Source organism: Lepidochelys kempii, chromosome 5 (assembly GCF_965140265.1).
Source record: "Lepidochelys kempii isolate rLepKem1 chromosome 5, rLepKem1.hap2, whole genome shotgun sequence".
NCBI classification, from domain to species: domain Eukaryota; kingdom Metazoa; phylum Chordata; order Testudines; family Cheloniidae; genus Lepidochelys; species Lepidochelys kempii.
In genome coordinates this window covers 25,728,775-25,746,942 of record NC_133260.1, presented here as the reverse complement: position 1 = coordinate 25,746,942, position 18,168 = coordinate 25,728,775, and the positions used below count along the sequence as shown (strand labels likewise).

The 18,168-nt window shown below is 43.1% G+C and overlaps 1 protein-coding gene across 7 annotated transcripts in view; it reads left to right on the top strand.

Moving 5' to 3' along the window:
- NADK2 (NAD kinase 2, mitochondrial) overlaps window positions 1-14,130 on the top strand; it is a 63,709-nt gene extending 49,579 nt beyond the window's left edge. For 5 of the 7 annotated variants that reach the window (XM_073343761.1, XM_073343758.1, XM_073343762.1 and 2 more), the window contains 3 exons: window positions 63-116; window positions 608-731; window positions 10,813-11,643. In XM_073343761.1, the coding sequence (XP_073199862.1) occupies window positions 63-116; window positions 608-731; window positions 10,813-10,951 (317 nt within the window). In that variant the 3' untranslated portion in view covers window positions 10,952-11,643. Of the gene's footprint in view, window positions 1-62; window positions 117-607; window positions 732-4,852; window positions 10,465-10,812 lie in introns of those variants that run through there. The other 2 variants (XM_073343757.1, XR_012158864.1) reach the window with 2 other exon arrangements.
- The last annotated feature ends 4,038 nt before the right edge of the window (window positions 14,131-18,168 follow it).

Below are 18,168 nucleotides of genomic sequence, written 5' to 3'. Positions count from 1 at the left end.
TGTTAATTTTATCTGAAGATGATCATGTCTAATTGGGTCCTTTTCTTCCTTTGGTTCAACAGCTAAAAAGCATGAGAGCTTGAATCTTCCTTTGAGCAGGGAACTAATACAGAAAGGTTAGTGAAAATAACATTTTTAGTAGTTTTATAGCATTTTTTAAATAATTCATATTTATTGTATTCTATTACTTAACAATTACAGCACTTAAAAGTGCTTCATTATGCTAAAGATTAGTTTTTCCTTAAGAGAAAGCACATTTAATTAAATATAATGTACCATATGATCTGCAATTCAAGAATCTTTATACTTTAATGTGTAACAGGCATAAATATTTTGGTAGAGAATTTCAGATCTTTACAATTGAGAACGGATACTTGGAATAATGGTTCTGAATTGAGAGAGCCAGTCAGTGGTTAGTCATGCAGTGGAACTATAATGACTCCTCCTGTAAAGATGTATCCTTTTAATTTTAACTGGGTACTTCTAAAAATCATAAATGCTTTCTAAACAGTTTTATAGTGGAACTGTTTCCTCTGCTTGAAATGTGAAACCTTGAGAATGACTAACTCCTTTAGAGAAAGTGATGGTCCAATTTCTGTATTTACAGTAACAAATGAATATAATGACTCCCTGCTGTATAGTCCAGAAGAACCAAAGATGTTTTTCAGTATTCGAGAGCCTATTGCAAACCGGGTTTTTTCAAGTAGTCTGCAGCGTGGGTTCTTTTCAAAGTAAGTATTGCCTATAAATGTAATTGAACACTTAGCATTTAACTGATATGTAGAATAAAATAGGTAGCCTGAGAGCTTGTCTTAAATGTGCTTGATACTCAAGTTTTTGTGTCCATACTGAGTGGGAAGCAAGTGTCCTCCTTTCTCTTAGATGCTTTCAGGACTAATAGTGCAGACCAAGGAAAGAATTTCACTTCATCTGAATAGATCACATGAGATGGACAAAAATATAAACAATATTAAAGTGAACAAAACCATGGAGTTTACTCAAAGTGCTGAGGTCTGAATGTGATCGAGGCCCCCAAAAAATAATAGTAAAGGAAAACTATTAAAGCAGGAAGCTTTTGATATGGAATGTGTTCTTAACAGTGTTCACCACCAGTTGCATATTTTGTATTGGAGACATTCTATTTGAGTATAAATTTACACTAGGTTTGTTTGGTAGAAAGTTAAAGATGGGACAGTGGAGAGGTAAAATGCTGGATAATCTCATTCCAATTTAATAGATTAAGCCTTGAAATTCCACACACACACCCCCACATCCCCACTAAGATTGCTTTGTTTCTATGAAATTCTTTCCAAAAGTCACATCACAGTCACCCTCACTAAAGGAGTGAGTCACTGTTTCTTTTCTCCCAGCAATGGACACTGTTCATACAGCCTTTAAAACTGACTCTGCCGCCTCTTTCTCCCCATTCCTCTCTGCACACCAGTGCCCCCTTGCAAAGGAATGGCTGATCCTGTCTTTTTGTGGGCTAGTTAGAAACTCCTTTTCTTAGGAAGTTGGACAGAACCCTTGCCTAATGGGAACTATGTAGTAGAATGAGACTTTGCTTGCAGGAAATGCATGGGTGGTAGCGGAACATAAGGGTCTATAAAATGTCATCCTCATCCCCATGAAAATATTGAAGCTTTTAATATGACAGGTCTTCCTCAAACTGTCCAGATTAAGGCTACGCCCACACTGCCCAGTTTACAACAGCACAGCTGTGCCTCTGCTGTTTATCGGCAGGAGAGAGCTGTCCATACTGGCGCTTTTTGTCGGTAAAACTGTTGTCGCTCAGGGGTCTTTTTTTTTTTTTTCATACCCCGAGCGACAAAAGCTTTACCAATGAAAAGTGGTGAACTCTACCCCTGCAACAGCAGTCCACCCAGGCCAGAGATTGGTAGCATTGTTTCTGAGGGTGGTGCTTTGGAACGTTTAAGGAGTTACCATTTCGTACCAGAAAAGATTGACAGGGACCTATTCCTTCCATCAGAGGCAGGGGGCAGGACATTTGACTGTACCTCAAAAGTAAGAGGATAATCAAGTAGAAATATAAAAGCTATGTTTAAATTAACCTTTTTTGAGATCACATGAAGACCAGGATTGGTCTTTGGCTTTACTGGAGCTTTTTTCCTACTTTAAGCATGGTTGGAAGAAGGTGTCTGTTTCTGAAGGCTTTTGGCCTGAAGTTTAGGTTATACTGAGCTATTGTAATACTTGAATATATTTATGTTATAAGATATGAGCCGTGATAAACAGACATTAATGACATTCATTGGTTGTCATTAGAAAAATGATATTTTTCTGAATATTTATCTGAAATCATCCACTCCGTGTGCAGCGGCAGTCAAAAAAAAGTGAACAGAATGTTGGGAGTCATTGAGAAAGGGATAGATAATAAGACAGAAAATATATTGCTGCTATATAAATCCATGGTATGCCCACACCTTGAATACTGCATACAGATGTGGTCGCCCCATCTCAAAAAAGATATATTGGAATTGGAAAAGGTTCAGAAAAGGGCAACAAAAATGATTAGGGGTATAGAACAGATTCCGAATGAGGAGAGATTAATAAGACAAGGACTTTTCATCTTGGAAAAGAGATGACTAAGGGGGGATCTGATCAAGATCTATGAAATCATGACTGGTGTAGAGAAAGTAAATAAGGAAGTGTTATTTACTCCTCCTCATAATAAAAGAGCAAGGGGCCACCAAATGAAATTAATAGGTAGCAGGTTTAAATCTAACACAAAAATATTTTTTCACGCAACGCACGGTCAACCTCTGGAACTCCTTGCCAGAGGGTGTTGTGAAAGCTAATACTATAACGGGGTTCAAAAGGGAGATAGGTCCATCAGTGGTATCCCTAGCCTCTGTTTGCCAGAAGCTGGGATTGGGTTATGGCATGGACCACTTGATGCTAACCTGTCTGTTCATTCCCTTTGGGGCACCTGCCATTGGCCACTGTCAGAGGACAAGATACTGGGCTTGATGGACTTTAGGTCTGACCCAGTATGGCCGTTCTTATGTTATATTAATTCATTCTTCTAAATGGTTGCATTGTACTTCTTATTACAGATGGCAAAGTTCTGGGTTCTAGATAATGTACAATAGAGCAGTGTTTCAAAATAGTTTTTACTACATGCGGATTGTGCATGGGGGTCAAAACTAGATTAAGACGATCTGGGGTGCTAGTTATACCCCAACACAAGGCCCCCTGAAGCCCTCTTTTCTTATTGTGGTCCTGCCACCCCATCTGAAGTGATGGTGATGGAGAGGCTGTGGCAGTCGCCCCATTAACATCCCCCAGGAGTGGCAGCAGGAGCCTCCCTCTCCCTGGGAGCAGCAGGGGTAAGGGCCAGTAGGAACTTAGTAGTGGGGGTGAGTCTGCATGGGTGTGTGGGCTGGGCTTACTGCATTCTTCTGTCACACTCTCATTCCAGTTTCTGGGGGTGATACATAGGCCAGTTCACACCTCTCGGAGCTATTGTTTCAGACTTTCTGCACTCTCAGGCAGACATCACTGCATCAGGTATACTTGAGTCATATTTTCCTTGTGACGGTAAGGATAGAAACTTTCCTTTTTTTTAAATGAACATTTACATTCTGACTTTATTGTGTTGGATCTGGGACCAGGGCTTGTGACTATAGTGCTCATCTCTGCCTTAATCCATCCCTGCTCACAGAAGTCCCCCATATGCGTAAGTGTAGATTTATGGCTTTAGGATTCTTCTTGCTTTAATTGCTGTCGCATTTTTGGTCAGTGTGACATTTTTGAAAACTTATTTTTTATTTATACCACTCTCACTTTCTACACATTCTGAAGGATAAACCCCAACAGTTGAATTCCTTTTCATTTTAAAGGTAAGTTAACTGGAAGAATATGATAGTGGCAATGTCTGTTGGTGTTTTGTTCAGTATTAGAAGAGGGTGCTTCTAGAAAATTTATAGGTAAAGTTTTAGCTTAAAATACATGTAGTCAAACTCATTTAATATTGACAGTAATCAGCCAGTTCTACATAAGGGATTTTCCAATAAGCAATATCACTTTCAAGCTTGCAGTTCTTTAGTGGTAAAAGGCAAAATCATTCCCATCTGCCCACATCTGTTTTGCATACAGTGAAGAATGTTTAAACCTTTCACCTTGTTTGAAAATCACTAGTGCTGCTGATTAGAAATACTGAAATTGCTTGTGCGGTATGCAATGATGAATTGATGCTCATGACTTTAATTGGACATCAAATAGGTAGCATTGTGCTGAACTGGTTTCTTACAAAACTACACGGAACATAAATCTTCCATTAAGCAAGTCAGTATTAAATGGGTTTAATTGTAGCTTCCTTTCAAAACTTAACTGAGCAACAGCATTCTCATTATTTGATCAGTCGCACTATGTAGGCTGTCTTCCTTTTCTAGCAGACAATATAATTCTGGCTGGATGGCATTTGGATGGCTACTTTCATCCTTCATGTAGATTCCTTCCCTCTCCTAAGCAAAGTGCTAATACTGTAAATTTTTTACTGTTTAGTACAGTTTGAAGTTCGTTTGAAAAGATGCTTAAAGGATAGTGCATTCTTTCAGTGGGATTCTATATGGATGGAGACAGGGAGGATTGATTTAAATTGATTTAATTGAATAATTGATATAAATAATTGATTTTTAACCTTGTTTTGCATTTGTAGTTAAGTTATTTTCTTCAAGTGTAGTTGATTCTTCTTTGAGTGATTGCTCATATGTATTCCACAATAGGTGTGTATGCTCACCATGTGCACTGGTGCCGGAAGTTTTTCCCCTAGCAGTACCCATAGGGGAGCGCCCCTAGCAACCCCTGGAGTGGCACCTCCATGGCGTGGTATAAGGGGCGCTGCGCGGTCCCCGCACCCTCAGTTCCTTCTTGCTGCCAGTGAAGGTGCGTCAGGACTGCTCTGCTCCAGCTTTGCTGTAGCTCGTCCCCAGTACTTCTTGTTTGTTCAGTGTTGGTACCTGTAGGTAGTTATTTAGTCTAGTTTAGCCAAAGCGCCTGAGCGCATCCCGGGTTTTAAGTTGTGTGACACTTGTAGGCAATCTATGCCAGTGAGTGATCCACATGCAGACTGTTTACGCTGTTTGGGGGGAACCCATCTCAGCGATCACTGCATGATTTGCAAGTCATTTAAGCCTTGGACCAAGAGAGAAAGGGACATTAGGCTCCGGGCTATTCTTACGGAGTCGGCGCTGACCCTGGCTCCGGTGCACTGCTCCAAGTTGGCACCGGGTACCGCGGTGTTGGTGCGTGGTGACCCATCAACTAACTGGCACCACTCCCTGTTCGTGGGACTCTCCGAGAAGCCTAGGAAGAGGCTTTCCTCGCCACAGCACCAGAGTAAACCTGGGACAGGGGCTAGACCCATGTCGGGCAGTCCTCAGTCCCAACTGGCCCCTAGACCTCTGACTCAAGTCGAGTGGAGTAGCCTGGCCCATTCGGAGCAGGCCTCCCCAGATGTCCTCCACACTGGAGGCCCTGCAAGCGGCCCGGGATGTTATGTCCATGCCGGTACCAGGAGCACCACTGGTGTCGGCCCCGCACTCCAGAGGCAAGCTGCCACTGGGATCTCCACAGTCGCCCCGGCTCAGTACCGGTCTTGGTCGAAGGAACGTTCCAGATGCCATTCGCCACCCAGCGACCGTTCAGGGCAGAGTCCACGTGGATTGCCCTCAACTTCCATCAGCCTGTCTGGCTGGGTTCCATCCGATCAGGACTCTCCGCACCACTCTGCCTCGAGAAGCGAATACCAGCAGGACCGAGGCAGACAACGCCATAGGTCCTCACCTACGAAGGGCTATCGCAGCCTGTCACGGCACGGGCGTCGACGTCGTTCCCGTTCGTCATCCTGCTCCAGGACCCCGCCTCGGCACTGCCTCTGCAGTCCCGGGCGTCGATTGCCGGCGTCTCGCCATTGTGGGTCCGCCTGTTGGAGTCAATCGCAGTTTACTGATGGTACTGGTCCTTCATGTTGGGATCATGGTCCCATGGTCAGCACCGCTCCCGGCTCTGCCACTCCTCCAGGTCCAGGACAGCAGCGGGTCATATGTCAGCCCGGCCTCCCTTTGTAGTCGTCCATCGATGGGCCAAGCCAGCCAGACCGAGCAGCTGGCTCCCCTGGTGCTGCAGCAGGTGCAGTGGCACCGGGCCCCGTGGTCGGCCCAATGGTACCAGTGGGCGCCGTGGCCCCCGACGCAGCCCCCGGTGGGGGCTTGCTCGGTGGCCGGAGCCTTGGAAGGACTATCGGCCTCCCTCTCCAGACCCCCGAGGAAGGAGTTGGTGGGACGTACATCCTTGGGACTGTGCCTGGAGAGCTACTATGTGGTGGACCCTCCGGTGCCAGTGGACACACAAAGTACCGCACCGGCCTCCTCACCCTCCCCAGATGAGGCGATTACAGCCCCTTCTCCCTCCGTTCCGCAGGAGGACTTTAGGGCCCACCAAGAACTCTTTAAAAGGGTGGCATCGAGCCTCCACCTCCAAGCGGAGGAGATGGAGGAGCCCTTGGGCTCCCTGTTTAACGTGCTGTCCTCCTTGGCACTGGGCAGGGTGGCCTTGCCTCTCCACGAAGGGGTGGCAAAAATTTCAAGTGCCCTGTGGCAAACCCCGGCCTCATTGGCCCCCATCTCTAAGAGAGCAGCACACAAGTATTTTGTACCCACGAAGGCACATGAATACTTATACACTCAACCACAGGGATCGGCAGGGCCAACCAGCCTCTACCCCGAAAAATAAAGATTGAAGGAGGCTGGACTGATTTGGAAGGAAAATTTATTCGTCCTCGAGCTTCCAGTTATGAGTGGCGAACCACCAGGCTCTCCTAGGCTGGTATTAGTTCAATCTGTGGGGCTCCTTGCCCAAGTTTGAGGACTTACTCATGGAGCGCAACACGAAGGAGTTCAAAGTGCTGGGGGAGGAGGGCACAGCGGCTGCCAGGGCAACCCTGCAGGCAGCTCCAGATGCAGTGGATACGGCCGCGCGGTCCATGGCCTCTGCGGTATTCATGAGACGAGTGTTGTGGCTCCTGCTCTTTGCACAGCGATGCGCGGACCTCCCATTTGATGGCAAAGCTCTGTTTGCGGAACAAACGGATACAAAGCTGCATGGCCTGAAAGGGAGCCTCCCTCCCACTGGACAGGTTCGAGAGCCTGAAAGGGCTCATCGACACGGTCACAAGGTTTCCAGTGATAACAGCCAGAGCGTGCCTCCAGGTCTTGGGTCACATGTTGGCGTGCATGTATGTGGTCTGCCACACCAGACTCAGGATGAGACCCCTCCAGTTCTGGTTGGCCTCGGAGTTCTCCCAGGCCAGGGACAGGATGGACAAAGTCCTCATGGTGCCCGAGCCAGTGCTTGCCTCCCTAAGGTGGTGGTCCTCCCTGAGAAATATGCTCCAGGGGCTCCCATTCAGGGTCAGGGCCCCGAAGGATCAGACCTGGGGTAGGGGGCCCATGTGGGGAGCGTTCAGACCCAAGGTCTGTGGTTGGCTCAGGATTTGACCCTACACATAAATGTCAAGGAGCTCAGGATGGTGCGGCTGACATGCATGGCCTTCCGTTCGCACCTGGAGGGCCGGGTGGTCAGGTTCCTCACAGAAAACACGGCCTCAATGTTCTACATCAACAGGCAGGGCGGGGACAGATCCTCTTCCCTCTGCCGCAAAGCTCTCAGGTTGTGGGACTTTTGTATAGCCCACATCATCTGCCTACAGGCCTTCCATCTGCTGGATGCCCAGGTGGATCACCTGAGCAGGAACTTCTCCTCTCAGCACGAGTGGTCTCTCCACCCAGAGGGGGTACACCGACTTCTCCAAGAGGTGGACCTGTTCACAACTCGGCAGAACCATCGCTGTCCCCGGTTCTGCTCAGGGGGGGCTGGGACAGGGCGCTATTTCCGATGTCTTCTTCCTGTCCTGGTCAAGCCAGTTTCTCTGTGCCTTCCCCTCATTCCTGCTGATCAGCATGGTCCTGGAAAAGATAAAGACGGACAAGGCCTGGGTCTTCCTGATTGCCTGGCATGGCCCAAGCAGCATTGGTATGGGACCCTCACGGGCCTGGTGGTTGCCCCGCCGTGGTTGTTGCCAGCCTGCCCGGACCTGCTCTCCCAGGACCAGGGCTGCCTCTTCCACCCCAACCTTGTGGCACTCCACCTCACGGCGTGGCTGCTCAATGGTTAGGTAGGGAAGAAAAGACGTTCTCGGAAGGGGTTCAGCGCGTCCTACTGGAAATCAGGCAGCCCTCCACATGCCGAGCCTACTTGGCAAAGTGGTCTTGGTTTTTCCAGATGGGTGGACGAGCGGGGAGTGTCCCCAGTGGCTGCCCCGATCCAGCTTATTCTGGACTACTTCCTTCATCTTAGAGCCCAGGGCCTGGCACCCTCGTCAGTCAAGGTGCACCTGGTGGCCATATCGGCCTTCCATCCACCGGTGCAGGGCCACATGGTATTTTCCGATGCTATGACTGGCTAATTCCTTAAGGGGTTGGATAGTCTCTTCCCGTACGTTCGGCCCCCAGTCCTCCAGTGGGACCTGAACCTGGTGCTGGACTGCCACACGGGCCCCCCGTTTGAGCTGCTAGCTACATCCTCCTGGTCACACCTCTCGTGGAAGGTAGGCTTCCTGGTGGCGATCACGTCGGCTAGGCAGGTCTCAGAACTCAGGGCCCTGACCTCCGAACCCCTGTACACGGTGTTTCATAAAGATAAGGTCCAGCTCTGCCTACACCCCTCGTTCCTCCCGAAGGTGGTCTCCGCCTATCACATGGGTCAGAACATTTTTCTACCAGTCCTCTGCCCCAAGCCCCATGCATCCAGTGAGGAGCGCCGCCTCCACACGCTGGATGTGAGACAGGCTCTGGCTTTTTACCTGGAGCGGACTAAGCCATTCAGGAAGTCCTCACAGCTCTTCATCACGTCGGCCGAATGCATGAAAGGTTGGCCGATCTCCACTGACCTCGTGCATCCATACCTGTTATGACCTGGCGGGAATTCCTCCGCCACCAATTGTAAGGGTACACTCGACTAGGGCGCAGGCCTCGTCGGCTGCCTTTTTGGCCCATGTCCCCATTCAGGATATTTGTAGGGCTGCCACATGGTCTTCAGTTCACACATTAACCTTGCATTATGTGATAGTCTCCCAAACCAAGGAGGACGCTGGGTTTGGCCTGGCCAGCCTCCATCCCAAGAGTCTGTGAACTCCTACCCACCGCCAACAAATATAGCTTGGAATTGCCTGTTGTGGAATACACATAAGCAATCACTCAAAGAAGAAAAGACGGTTACCTTTTCCTTAACTGGTGTTCTTCGAGTTGTGTTGCTCATGTCTATTCCACATCCCGCCCTCCTTCTCCTCTATCGGAGTTGTCTGGCAAGAAGGAACTGATGGTGGGGGGAGTGCACAGCGCCCCTTATACCGCCCCGTGGAGGCGCCACTCCAGGGGTCGCTAGAGGCGCTCTCCTACGGGTACTGCTAGGGGAAAAACTTCCAACACTGGTGCACATGGTGAGCACGCACACCTATTGTGGAATAGACATAAAGAATACATCTCAAAGAACGCCAGTTATGGAAAAGGTAACTTTCTTTTCTTAGTGGTTGGTTTGCAATTAAATACAGCATTTACACTAAATTTACTGTTTCTTTTTGCTAACTAGGAACATATATTATATCTATATACCTTTTTTTATATAGCTTATTTTACACTTATTAGGATTATTCGTTTTCAACTTCTAATTACGTTGCAAAATGAATGACGCATTTCTTATTTACTAAATCACTGGTTTTCAACCTGTAGTTTGCAAACCTCTGAAGGGTCTGCAAAGTATGCCTTAAGATTTCCAAAAGGGTCCGAAACTCCATTCGAAGTGCAAGGGTCTGCAAATGAAAAAAGGTTGAAAAACACTGTACTAGATGGTTAATTATTTTACTTGTGATTTGTGCCAAGCTCTATTTGGATGGAAATTCAAATTCAATTAATATACAAACAGAAACATTGTAAAATGATTTTATTAGTTAAATAAAATTACTTTAAATGTGCTGGATACATACATTTTATGATAAACTTTTTTCTTATCAAAACATGTTTTGCATTTAAAACTGATTTATTAAAGTAAGTGTCATCTGTATGAACTGAGTTGAACAGATTGTTTCTGGTCACCATGTCTTACAAGATTTTAGAACTAGTCGATCTCATCTAGTTTTTATTTGTAGATTGGAAGAGGGAAAACAAGCTGTCCTGCTTTTCTAACTTCCAATTAATGTCTCAGTGTTGGATTAAGTAGTCATTTAATTGAACTAGTTGAATAAACTGAAATAAATAAAATATTCTTTATGTACAGAAGAGGCTGCTGCTGTCAAAAGCGGGTTCTGCAGTTCAACCATTTCTAGTTCCTTCTGCTGACCCAGTGACTTCCACCAGTTCAGTGCTTTGACTTTATAGATGTTTGCTGGCAAGTTTTAAACATACTGCTTAATATTTTTTATTTAATTTAAATTATTTTAATAGATTATAGTAAATTTAGGCCTTAAAGTAGACTGTCAGTTTCAAATGTAATTTTAAATAGGTTTATTTTAAAAAAATTGATTATTTTAAAATAAACGTATTTAACTTAAATTTTAAAAAATCTATTTTTATCCACCCTGGCTTGGGATGTTTTTTCTGATTTACTAACACATAAAACAAAAGGGGCTATTCAGTCTATTAGAACTAACCCTTTGTCCGATACTGTAGTGTATTTTCTAAATATTTTATAGGAAATCTGAGTGTAACACTTGATGACTTGTCTCTTTTTTTGCAGGGTTTGTGTCCGATCACGTTGTTGGGATGCCTGTATGGTGGTAGATGGAGGAATTTCTTTTGAGTTTAATGATGGGGCAATAGCTTCAATATTGATCAATACAGAAGATGCATTGCGCACTGTTTTGCTAGAAGAATGAAGAAATGTCATACATTCTGTTGAAATCCTACTAAATCCTGCACCCAGAGAAGGGACTCACTGCAGAGATAGACAGTACATCAGAATGCTGCATTATTTTGTGTTGGAAAATTTGCTTCTCTTGATGCAAGAATATTGAGAAAAGTGACCTGAAATAATTTCCCATCCCTGGGATGGGGAAGTCTTGGAAAAAACTGTTTTTTGAGCTTTATTGCACCTGACACAAAGGAAGTGTATCCAACTTCAGTGAAATGTGATTTTTTTTAACCTTTTAAGATGAATGTGACAGAACACTTTTTTTAAAAATTAGGTAGATGGGTTCAAATGAAATAAAGTGGTTAGCCTTGAATATTCAACTGTACAGGTTTTTAATAGCAGTCTGGAACTGAATGAACCAAACACCTCAACTGTTCATACATATTATACTTTTACAGAAAAGTACGCTAAGATTCATTGAGTTGATGCAAGCATAAAGAATAGACTTTGGAAAATAAATGCTGATGTTGGCCTAACTGAAATGGAGATTTTTTTTTTACCCTCTTCAAAATTTTATAACACTACTTTGTGGTATGGTTTGTGGTAGATGTTTCAGCTCTTCCAGTGATTTTTCTACTCTTTTGGTATTTACTTCAAGACTTTTTTTTGGAAAGTGTTTGTTCCAGTGACTAAAAAAACTAATTTATTTTGAGTGAGGTAACTCTTCCCTATGTTTCATCTGAAATCTAGATTTTTGTTGTTGTTGCCTGCTATAAATCTCTTTTTTTAATACAAATTATTTTAACTACAATAAATTATGCTGCTTCAATGAATACATTAACTGGCCAGCAAGTGTTCTGTCAATCAGACAGTTGAAGAGAATGGTATAGAATTATATAGTTTGGGTTTTAAAAAGCGGTATTTGGAGTTAGTAAGTAAAGTGACTTGGTTTTAAATTGACTACTTGATCTGCTTCATAGCTATACTTCTGAAAATGCAGAGAAATCACATACCATTCTTTTTGTATGCCAAACATGTATGGGAGACATTAGGGTCTAATGGAAGAGGCACAGGATTAACCTCTATACCTGTTTTCCCCATTTGTAGAATGGAGATAGTATTTTGAAGGGAAATTAAATACTTTGATATTTATGCATAAAGAGCCCTATATGAGTGCTAAATTATTCTGCTGACACTCTCGACTGACTGACCAATTTATTCTTTTGGTCCCATACACACAACTTCATTATGCAGATAAGTATTTAAGCACAATGTGTCTGCAAAAGGGAAAAGCCCATTGTTAGCCACAGAAACAGTAAACAACTCCATGATCATCTCTGGAAAGGTGGTGTTCTGAGTAGCATGTGGATTGCAGGGCAGAACTGGGCAAATAGCAGTTTGAATTTTATGCATGTGACTTAATAGCAACAAAAAGGGCTTGTTTCTACTGTAGAATTAACTTTTATTTCAGAAGTTACTCTTCAAATGATTCTTGTTTGAAGAAATGTATACTGCAGATTTACTCAGAAATTCTAATGGCAGTCAATGTATTTATTGTTTACATTTTGAAATGATAAACTCTTACTTTACAGGTGGAGCAAGTAGATGAATGATTTTACCCTTATTATCAAATAAGTAGTTTAAATAGGCTTATTTTTTCTGTACTCAGCTTGAAAAGTTAAACTCCAATTAAATGTTAAGAGGATAGCCCTGAGATGGTTGAACCAATGATGCCATTGTAATGAGATCAGTTATAGTTACAGGTTTATGTACACTTTAGATACAACCTTTTCTTTAAAAAAAAAAAAAAAAATGCTGTAGGCTGAAATGTGGCATAAATGTCCACTTGAAAGCTCTTTGGGCTGCAAGTGGGAAGGTGGAGTCAGAATAGCCCAATAAGCTCTTTTGAAGCCATTGAAACTATTGGGCTTTACTGTTACCAAACTGATGCTCTTCTACATGTCTAATGCAAAAAACCTGCAAATTTGTTCTAAAACTGAATGTTAGTACACATTGTGGATTAATCCCTTTTTCAAAAGAGAGATGTGACTGTGCAGGAACCAGAGTATTCCAGTAAATTCATTGTTATGTAAAAAAGAATCCCCCTTTCAACAGTAGTTTCTGCATTCTGTCAATGGATAGGTTGTTTGGCAAATATCCACTGCTGCTGATTGAAGTGTTGCAACTCCTCCATGTAAATATGCACTTTAAATGCGCTAACCCCAAAATAGCTCTTTTAAGTATTTAAATACCTTTTAAGAACACTTTATTTTTATGGCGTTTAAACTAAAGTTAAATAATAGTATGATTTAACTTACTAAAGTAAGAACACTGAAAAGTAGGGCAAAAACTATATCTTCCACTCAGCCAAAATTGTGAAGACTCTCCAAACAAATGAGGATAGATATCATGTGCTGTAATATTTAGAACGGGATGGATGGATTAAACAAAATGAGGTTTTTTTGCTTTTGAGTTTCAGACCCTTAAATTGAGAATGCTGTGTCTTAAAAGCAACACTGCCAAGTAGTATAGTTCCAGTCTTTGACCTGCTTTTAAGCTTTGGTATGAAATATCAGTTGGATTCATAACTATTAAAAAAGACCACCGAATGAGTTAGTGGACCTGAACTGCTCTTTTGTGCCCTCTACTGGCTTTGTAGCTGAAGTTAATCACTTATTGTATTTCTGCTGCTCTTGATGCTGGTGCACAAACTTAAGTAATGAGACGGAACTGTTAGTTTGTGCTCATTAGAAATACTAGCATGGGGTCAAAAATCCATATTGGACAAATCAGTAGGAAGAGCTTATGTGTATTATACAAATTAAGTGTAAACATCCCTTTAAAATTTGGTAAATTCTAGTGTTTATAAAGGAATGTAATATAAACAACTGATCTGATAGTCTAGGATACTTCTTTGACAAGTCACACAATCTAACTGCTTTGTCCATCCAAACAGGTGCTAACTCCAAAATCCAAAGGTGTTTTAGCAGCCTGCTCAATCCAGAACGTTTCGGTTAAGCGATAGTTAACACCACTTAACGTTTTGCTAAACTAAAATTTGACATTCTTTGCTTTTTAAAAAGAAAGTGGTATGTTGATACAGACATGTAATAAATGAAATCTGAAGAGTTACATGAAACTGTTTAACGCCTTGTACTTATCTGTATCTTGCAAGTGCTCTTTTAAATATTTATTGAAATCTTTTGACTTGATATGCAGTTTTTCCAATGTTCATTAGTATTTGGCTAAGCAGGAAACATTTCTTTATAGCAGGGGTGGGGAACCAATTTTCAATCACGGGCCACTGACCCACAGAAAAAAATCAGTCGTGGGCTACACACAGCACTGCGGGGGGGTGCAGAGGCTCTGGACTTCCCCCCACAGCAGGGCAAGCTGATGCTTGCGGCTCCAGGCCCCCAGAGGGCATGGAGGCTCTGGGCTTCCCCTAGGCTCTGGGGTGGGGTTCAGGGTGTGGGGGGGGCTCTGGGGTGGGGAGTGGGTTGGGGTGCGGGAGAGGGTTATGATCTGGGGCAGGGCGTTTGGAGTGCAGGCTCCGGCTGGGCGGAGCTCACCTCAGGTGGCTCCCAGTCGCCGGGACAGCGGGGCTAAGGCAGGCTCCCTGCCTGCCCTGGCTCTGTGCTGCTCCCAGAAGCGACCACCATGTGCAGCCCCTAGGCGGAGGGACCAGGTGGCTCTGCGTGGTGCATGCTGCCCACACCTGCAGGCACCGCCCCCGCAGCTCCCATTGGCTGCGGTTCCCAGCCAATGGGAGCTGCGGAGCCAGTGCTGGAGGTAAGAGAGCTCAATCCAATATGGTGATTATAAATGTTTCAGGATTTCCTGTAAGCGACTACTATGGTTACAGCAAGCTTTGCTTGATTTATATCTACATAATAGTACTGAATCTTTTTTTTCAAACAATTAAACTATCTTTACACACTTGTCCATATAATGAGAGCTAGATTTTTTTGTTAATGTATGAATGGCTGTCCTGGGTCAGACCAGTGGTCCATCTAGCCCACTATACTGTCTTTGACAGTGGGCAGTGCCAGATGCTTCACAGAGAATGAACAGTACAAGGCAATTATCGAATGATCCATCTCTTATTGTCCAGTCCCAGATTCTGGCAGTCAGAAGTTCAGGGATAGCCAGAACATGGAGTTGTGTCCCTGACCATCTTGGCTAATAGCCATTAATGGGTCTATTCTCCATGTACTTATTTGATTCTTTTTTGAACCCAGTTATACTTTTGGCCTTCACACCATCCTGGCAATGAGTTCCATAGGTTGATTGTATGTTGAAGTACTTTCTTATGTTTGTTTTAAACCTGTTGGCTATTAATTTCATTGGATGACCCCCTGGTTCTTGTGTTTATATGAAGACATAAATTCCCTATTCACTGTCTCCACACCATTCATGATTTTATAGACATGTCTCATGCCCCCCAACCCCCCGGTCATTTCTTTTCTAAACTGAACAGTACTAGTCTTCTTTAAATTTTTTCTCATGGAAGCTGTTCCCTGCCCTTTTTTAATTCTTGTTGAACTTCTCTGCACCTTTTCTAATTCTAATATCTTTTATGAGATGAGTTGACTAGAACTACACACAGTATTCAATGTGTGGGCATACCATGCATTTATATAGTGGCTTTTTTATTTACTGTCATGTCTATCCCTTTCCCAATGGTTCCTAACATTGTTAGCTTTTGTGACTGCTACTGCACATTGAGTGGATGTTTTCAGGGAACTATCCCATGATATCCAAGATCTTTCTTGAGTGGTAAGTGCTAAGTTAGACTGCATTTTTGTATATATAGTTGGGATTATTGTATTTATCAACACTGAATTTCATCTGCTGTTTTGTGGGAGCCCTTTAACTTTTTGTAGTCTGCTTTTGACTTGACTGTCTTGAGTATCATCTAAACTTTGCCACCTTACTGTTTACTCCCTTTTCCAGATCATTTATGAATATGCTGAACAGTATAGATCCTTTGTGGACCCTGCTATTTACTTCTTTCCAGTGTGAAAACTGTTGGTTTTACTCCTGCCCTTTGTTCCCTAGCTATCCTCTCCAGTTACTGATCCATAAGGACCTCTATCCCATGACTACTTGATATTGCTTTAGAGCCTTTGAGGTGGGACCTCACTGAAGGACTTCTGAAAGTCCAAGTACACTGGATTACCCATATCCACATGCTTGTTGAGACCCTCAAAGAGTTCTAATGGGTGAGGCATGATTTCCTTTTATAAATAGTCATGTTGACTCTTCCCAACATACTTATCTTAAATATTTAATTTGGACAGGATTTAAAGCATTTTCTATTCCATCACCATGCTGTGAGTTTAATTTCAGTGTACAGACTTGTACCTCACTTTAGGTTGTATGGACTTCAGGTTTTTCTCCCATGCTCCATTTTCCCCCAGTCCCTTGGTGAGGGTGTGGAAGAGCTCAGTTAAAGTAGGTTTTTGCATCTTACTCTGACAGATTTGCACCATCCCGATCTTGATGAACACAGTAGCATGTTGTGAAAGTCTTCAAATAAGACAGACCTAAAGTAAGAGTGTAGTCCAAGTATACTTATCCATAGCTACAGCTTTTAGTGCACTTCAAGTGTATCCCATTCCACAGGTAACTGATATTTTATTCAAGTTACTTTCCTGTTACCACAGCAAGAGGGGGGTTGATTTTTTAAAAATTAGTTTATTGGAGTACAACAGTGAAATGCTGTAGCTTTTGCTAGTACAATAGTTATGGAGAGAAATACAAGTTATAATACTCTTCTGTATTCCAAGCTTAAAGACTTTTACTTGATCTAGATTTATTACTTATCAACTTTAGTTTTGTTGTAGTTTCCTAAACTATGAAACACATGCAACTGTGTTAAACCTAAGTTTTTTTTTAAATGTATGAAGTTATGCAGAGAACACTTCAGCCCTTAATGCCTTTGTCTTTATAATTATAAATTAAGTCTTTAGGATCCCATGCTATGAAGACCTTACTCAGGCAGGTATTTCAAAAATGTGAGGCTGCTTAGATATGAAACTTGGCTGTCCTCAGTAAACTCAAAGCAAGATGTCAAGTGGGAGAAATAGTTTGACTGGAAGTAATAGTGCCAACACAACCCCACACTGTTATATGTGATAGTAAAGGGTCTAATTCCATACCTTAATAAGTGATTCACCTCCAGCTGGAGATGTTTAAGGACTTTTGAATGGGTTAAGAGTCATCAGATGAAAGAAAGCGTATCTATCTTAGGCCTGGTCTACACTAGAAAATTAGATTGGCATAACTGTATCACTCAGAGGTGTGAACAATTCAAGCCCCTGAGTGGTGTAGTTAAGCTGACCAAAGTCCCTGTATAGCACTAGGTTGACAAAAGAATTCTTCCATTGACCCAGCTATGGCCTCTTGGGGAGGTGGATTATCTACGCCAACAGAATCCCTCCTATCAACATAAGTGATACAATAAGTACAATATAATACAATATAATAAGTACAAAATACAATATAAGTTACAGCAGTGCAGCTGTAGTAGTAAGTGTAGATGTACCCGTAATGTTTTATACTGCTGCTCCTCACTATAGCACTTGATCACCTTCCATGTAAAACTGATTAGCAGTAGCCATCTCTAGTAGACTGGATGGTCCTGTTGCTAGTTGGAGGAGAGGGGGTTCTTTTTAAACTCCCTACTGGGGACAGACATAGAATGGGGGGGTTAGTGCTGAGTGCCATATCTTGTCACACTGGTTCCAAGTATAAATTCAGAAGTGAGACTTAATGGAGTGTTACAGCAAAAGACTGACCAACTATGGTGAATCTGTGACCAGATTGGTGGGATATAGAAATGGGAGTATCCAGGAAGACTTAGATTGGTCTCAACTTCTGTTAGCTGCTTAAAGTGAAAGCACAGTTAAGGATACCTAGGATATGTGAATTGGTACATAAATGTTTAAGCCTGCTGCAAATTTGTCACCCCTTCCACCTCCAAGGGAATAAGGGTGGGGAAAAGTTAAAACCTAGGTTCTCCTCTTTCTCTGTTCACACCACACATTCGATTACTGAAACTACTTTATGGTTTCAGAGTAGCAGCCGTGTTAGTCTGTATCCGCAAAAAGAAAATGAGTACTTGTGGCACCTTAGAGACTAACACATTTATTTGAGCATAAGCTTTCGTGAGCTACAGCTCACTTCATCGGATGCATCCGATGAAGTGAGCTGTAGCTCACGAAAGCTTATGCTCAA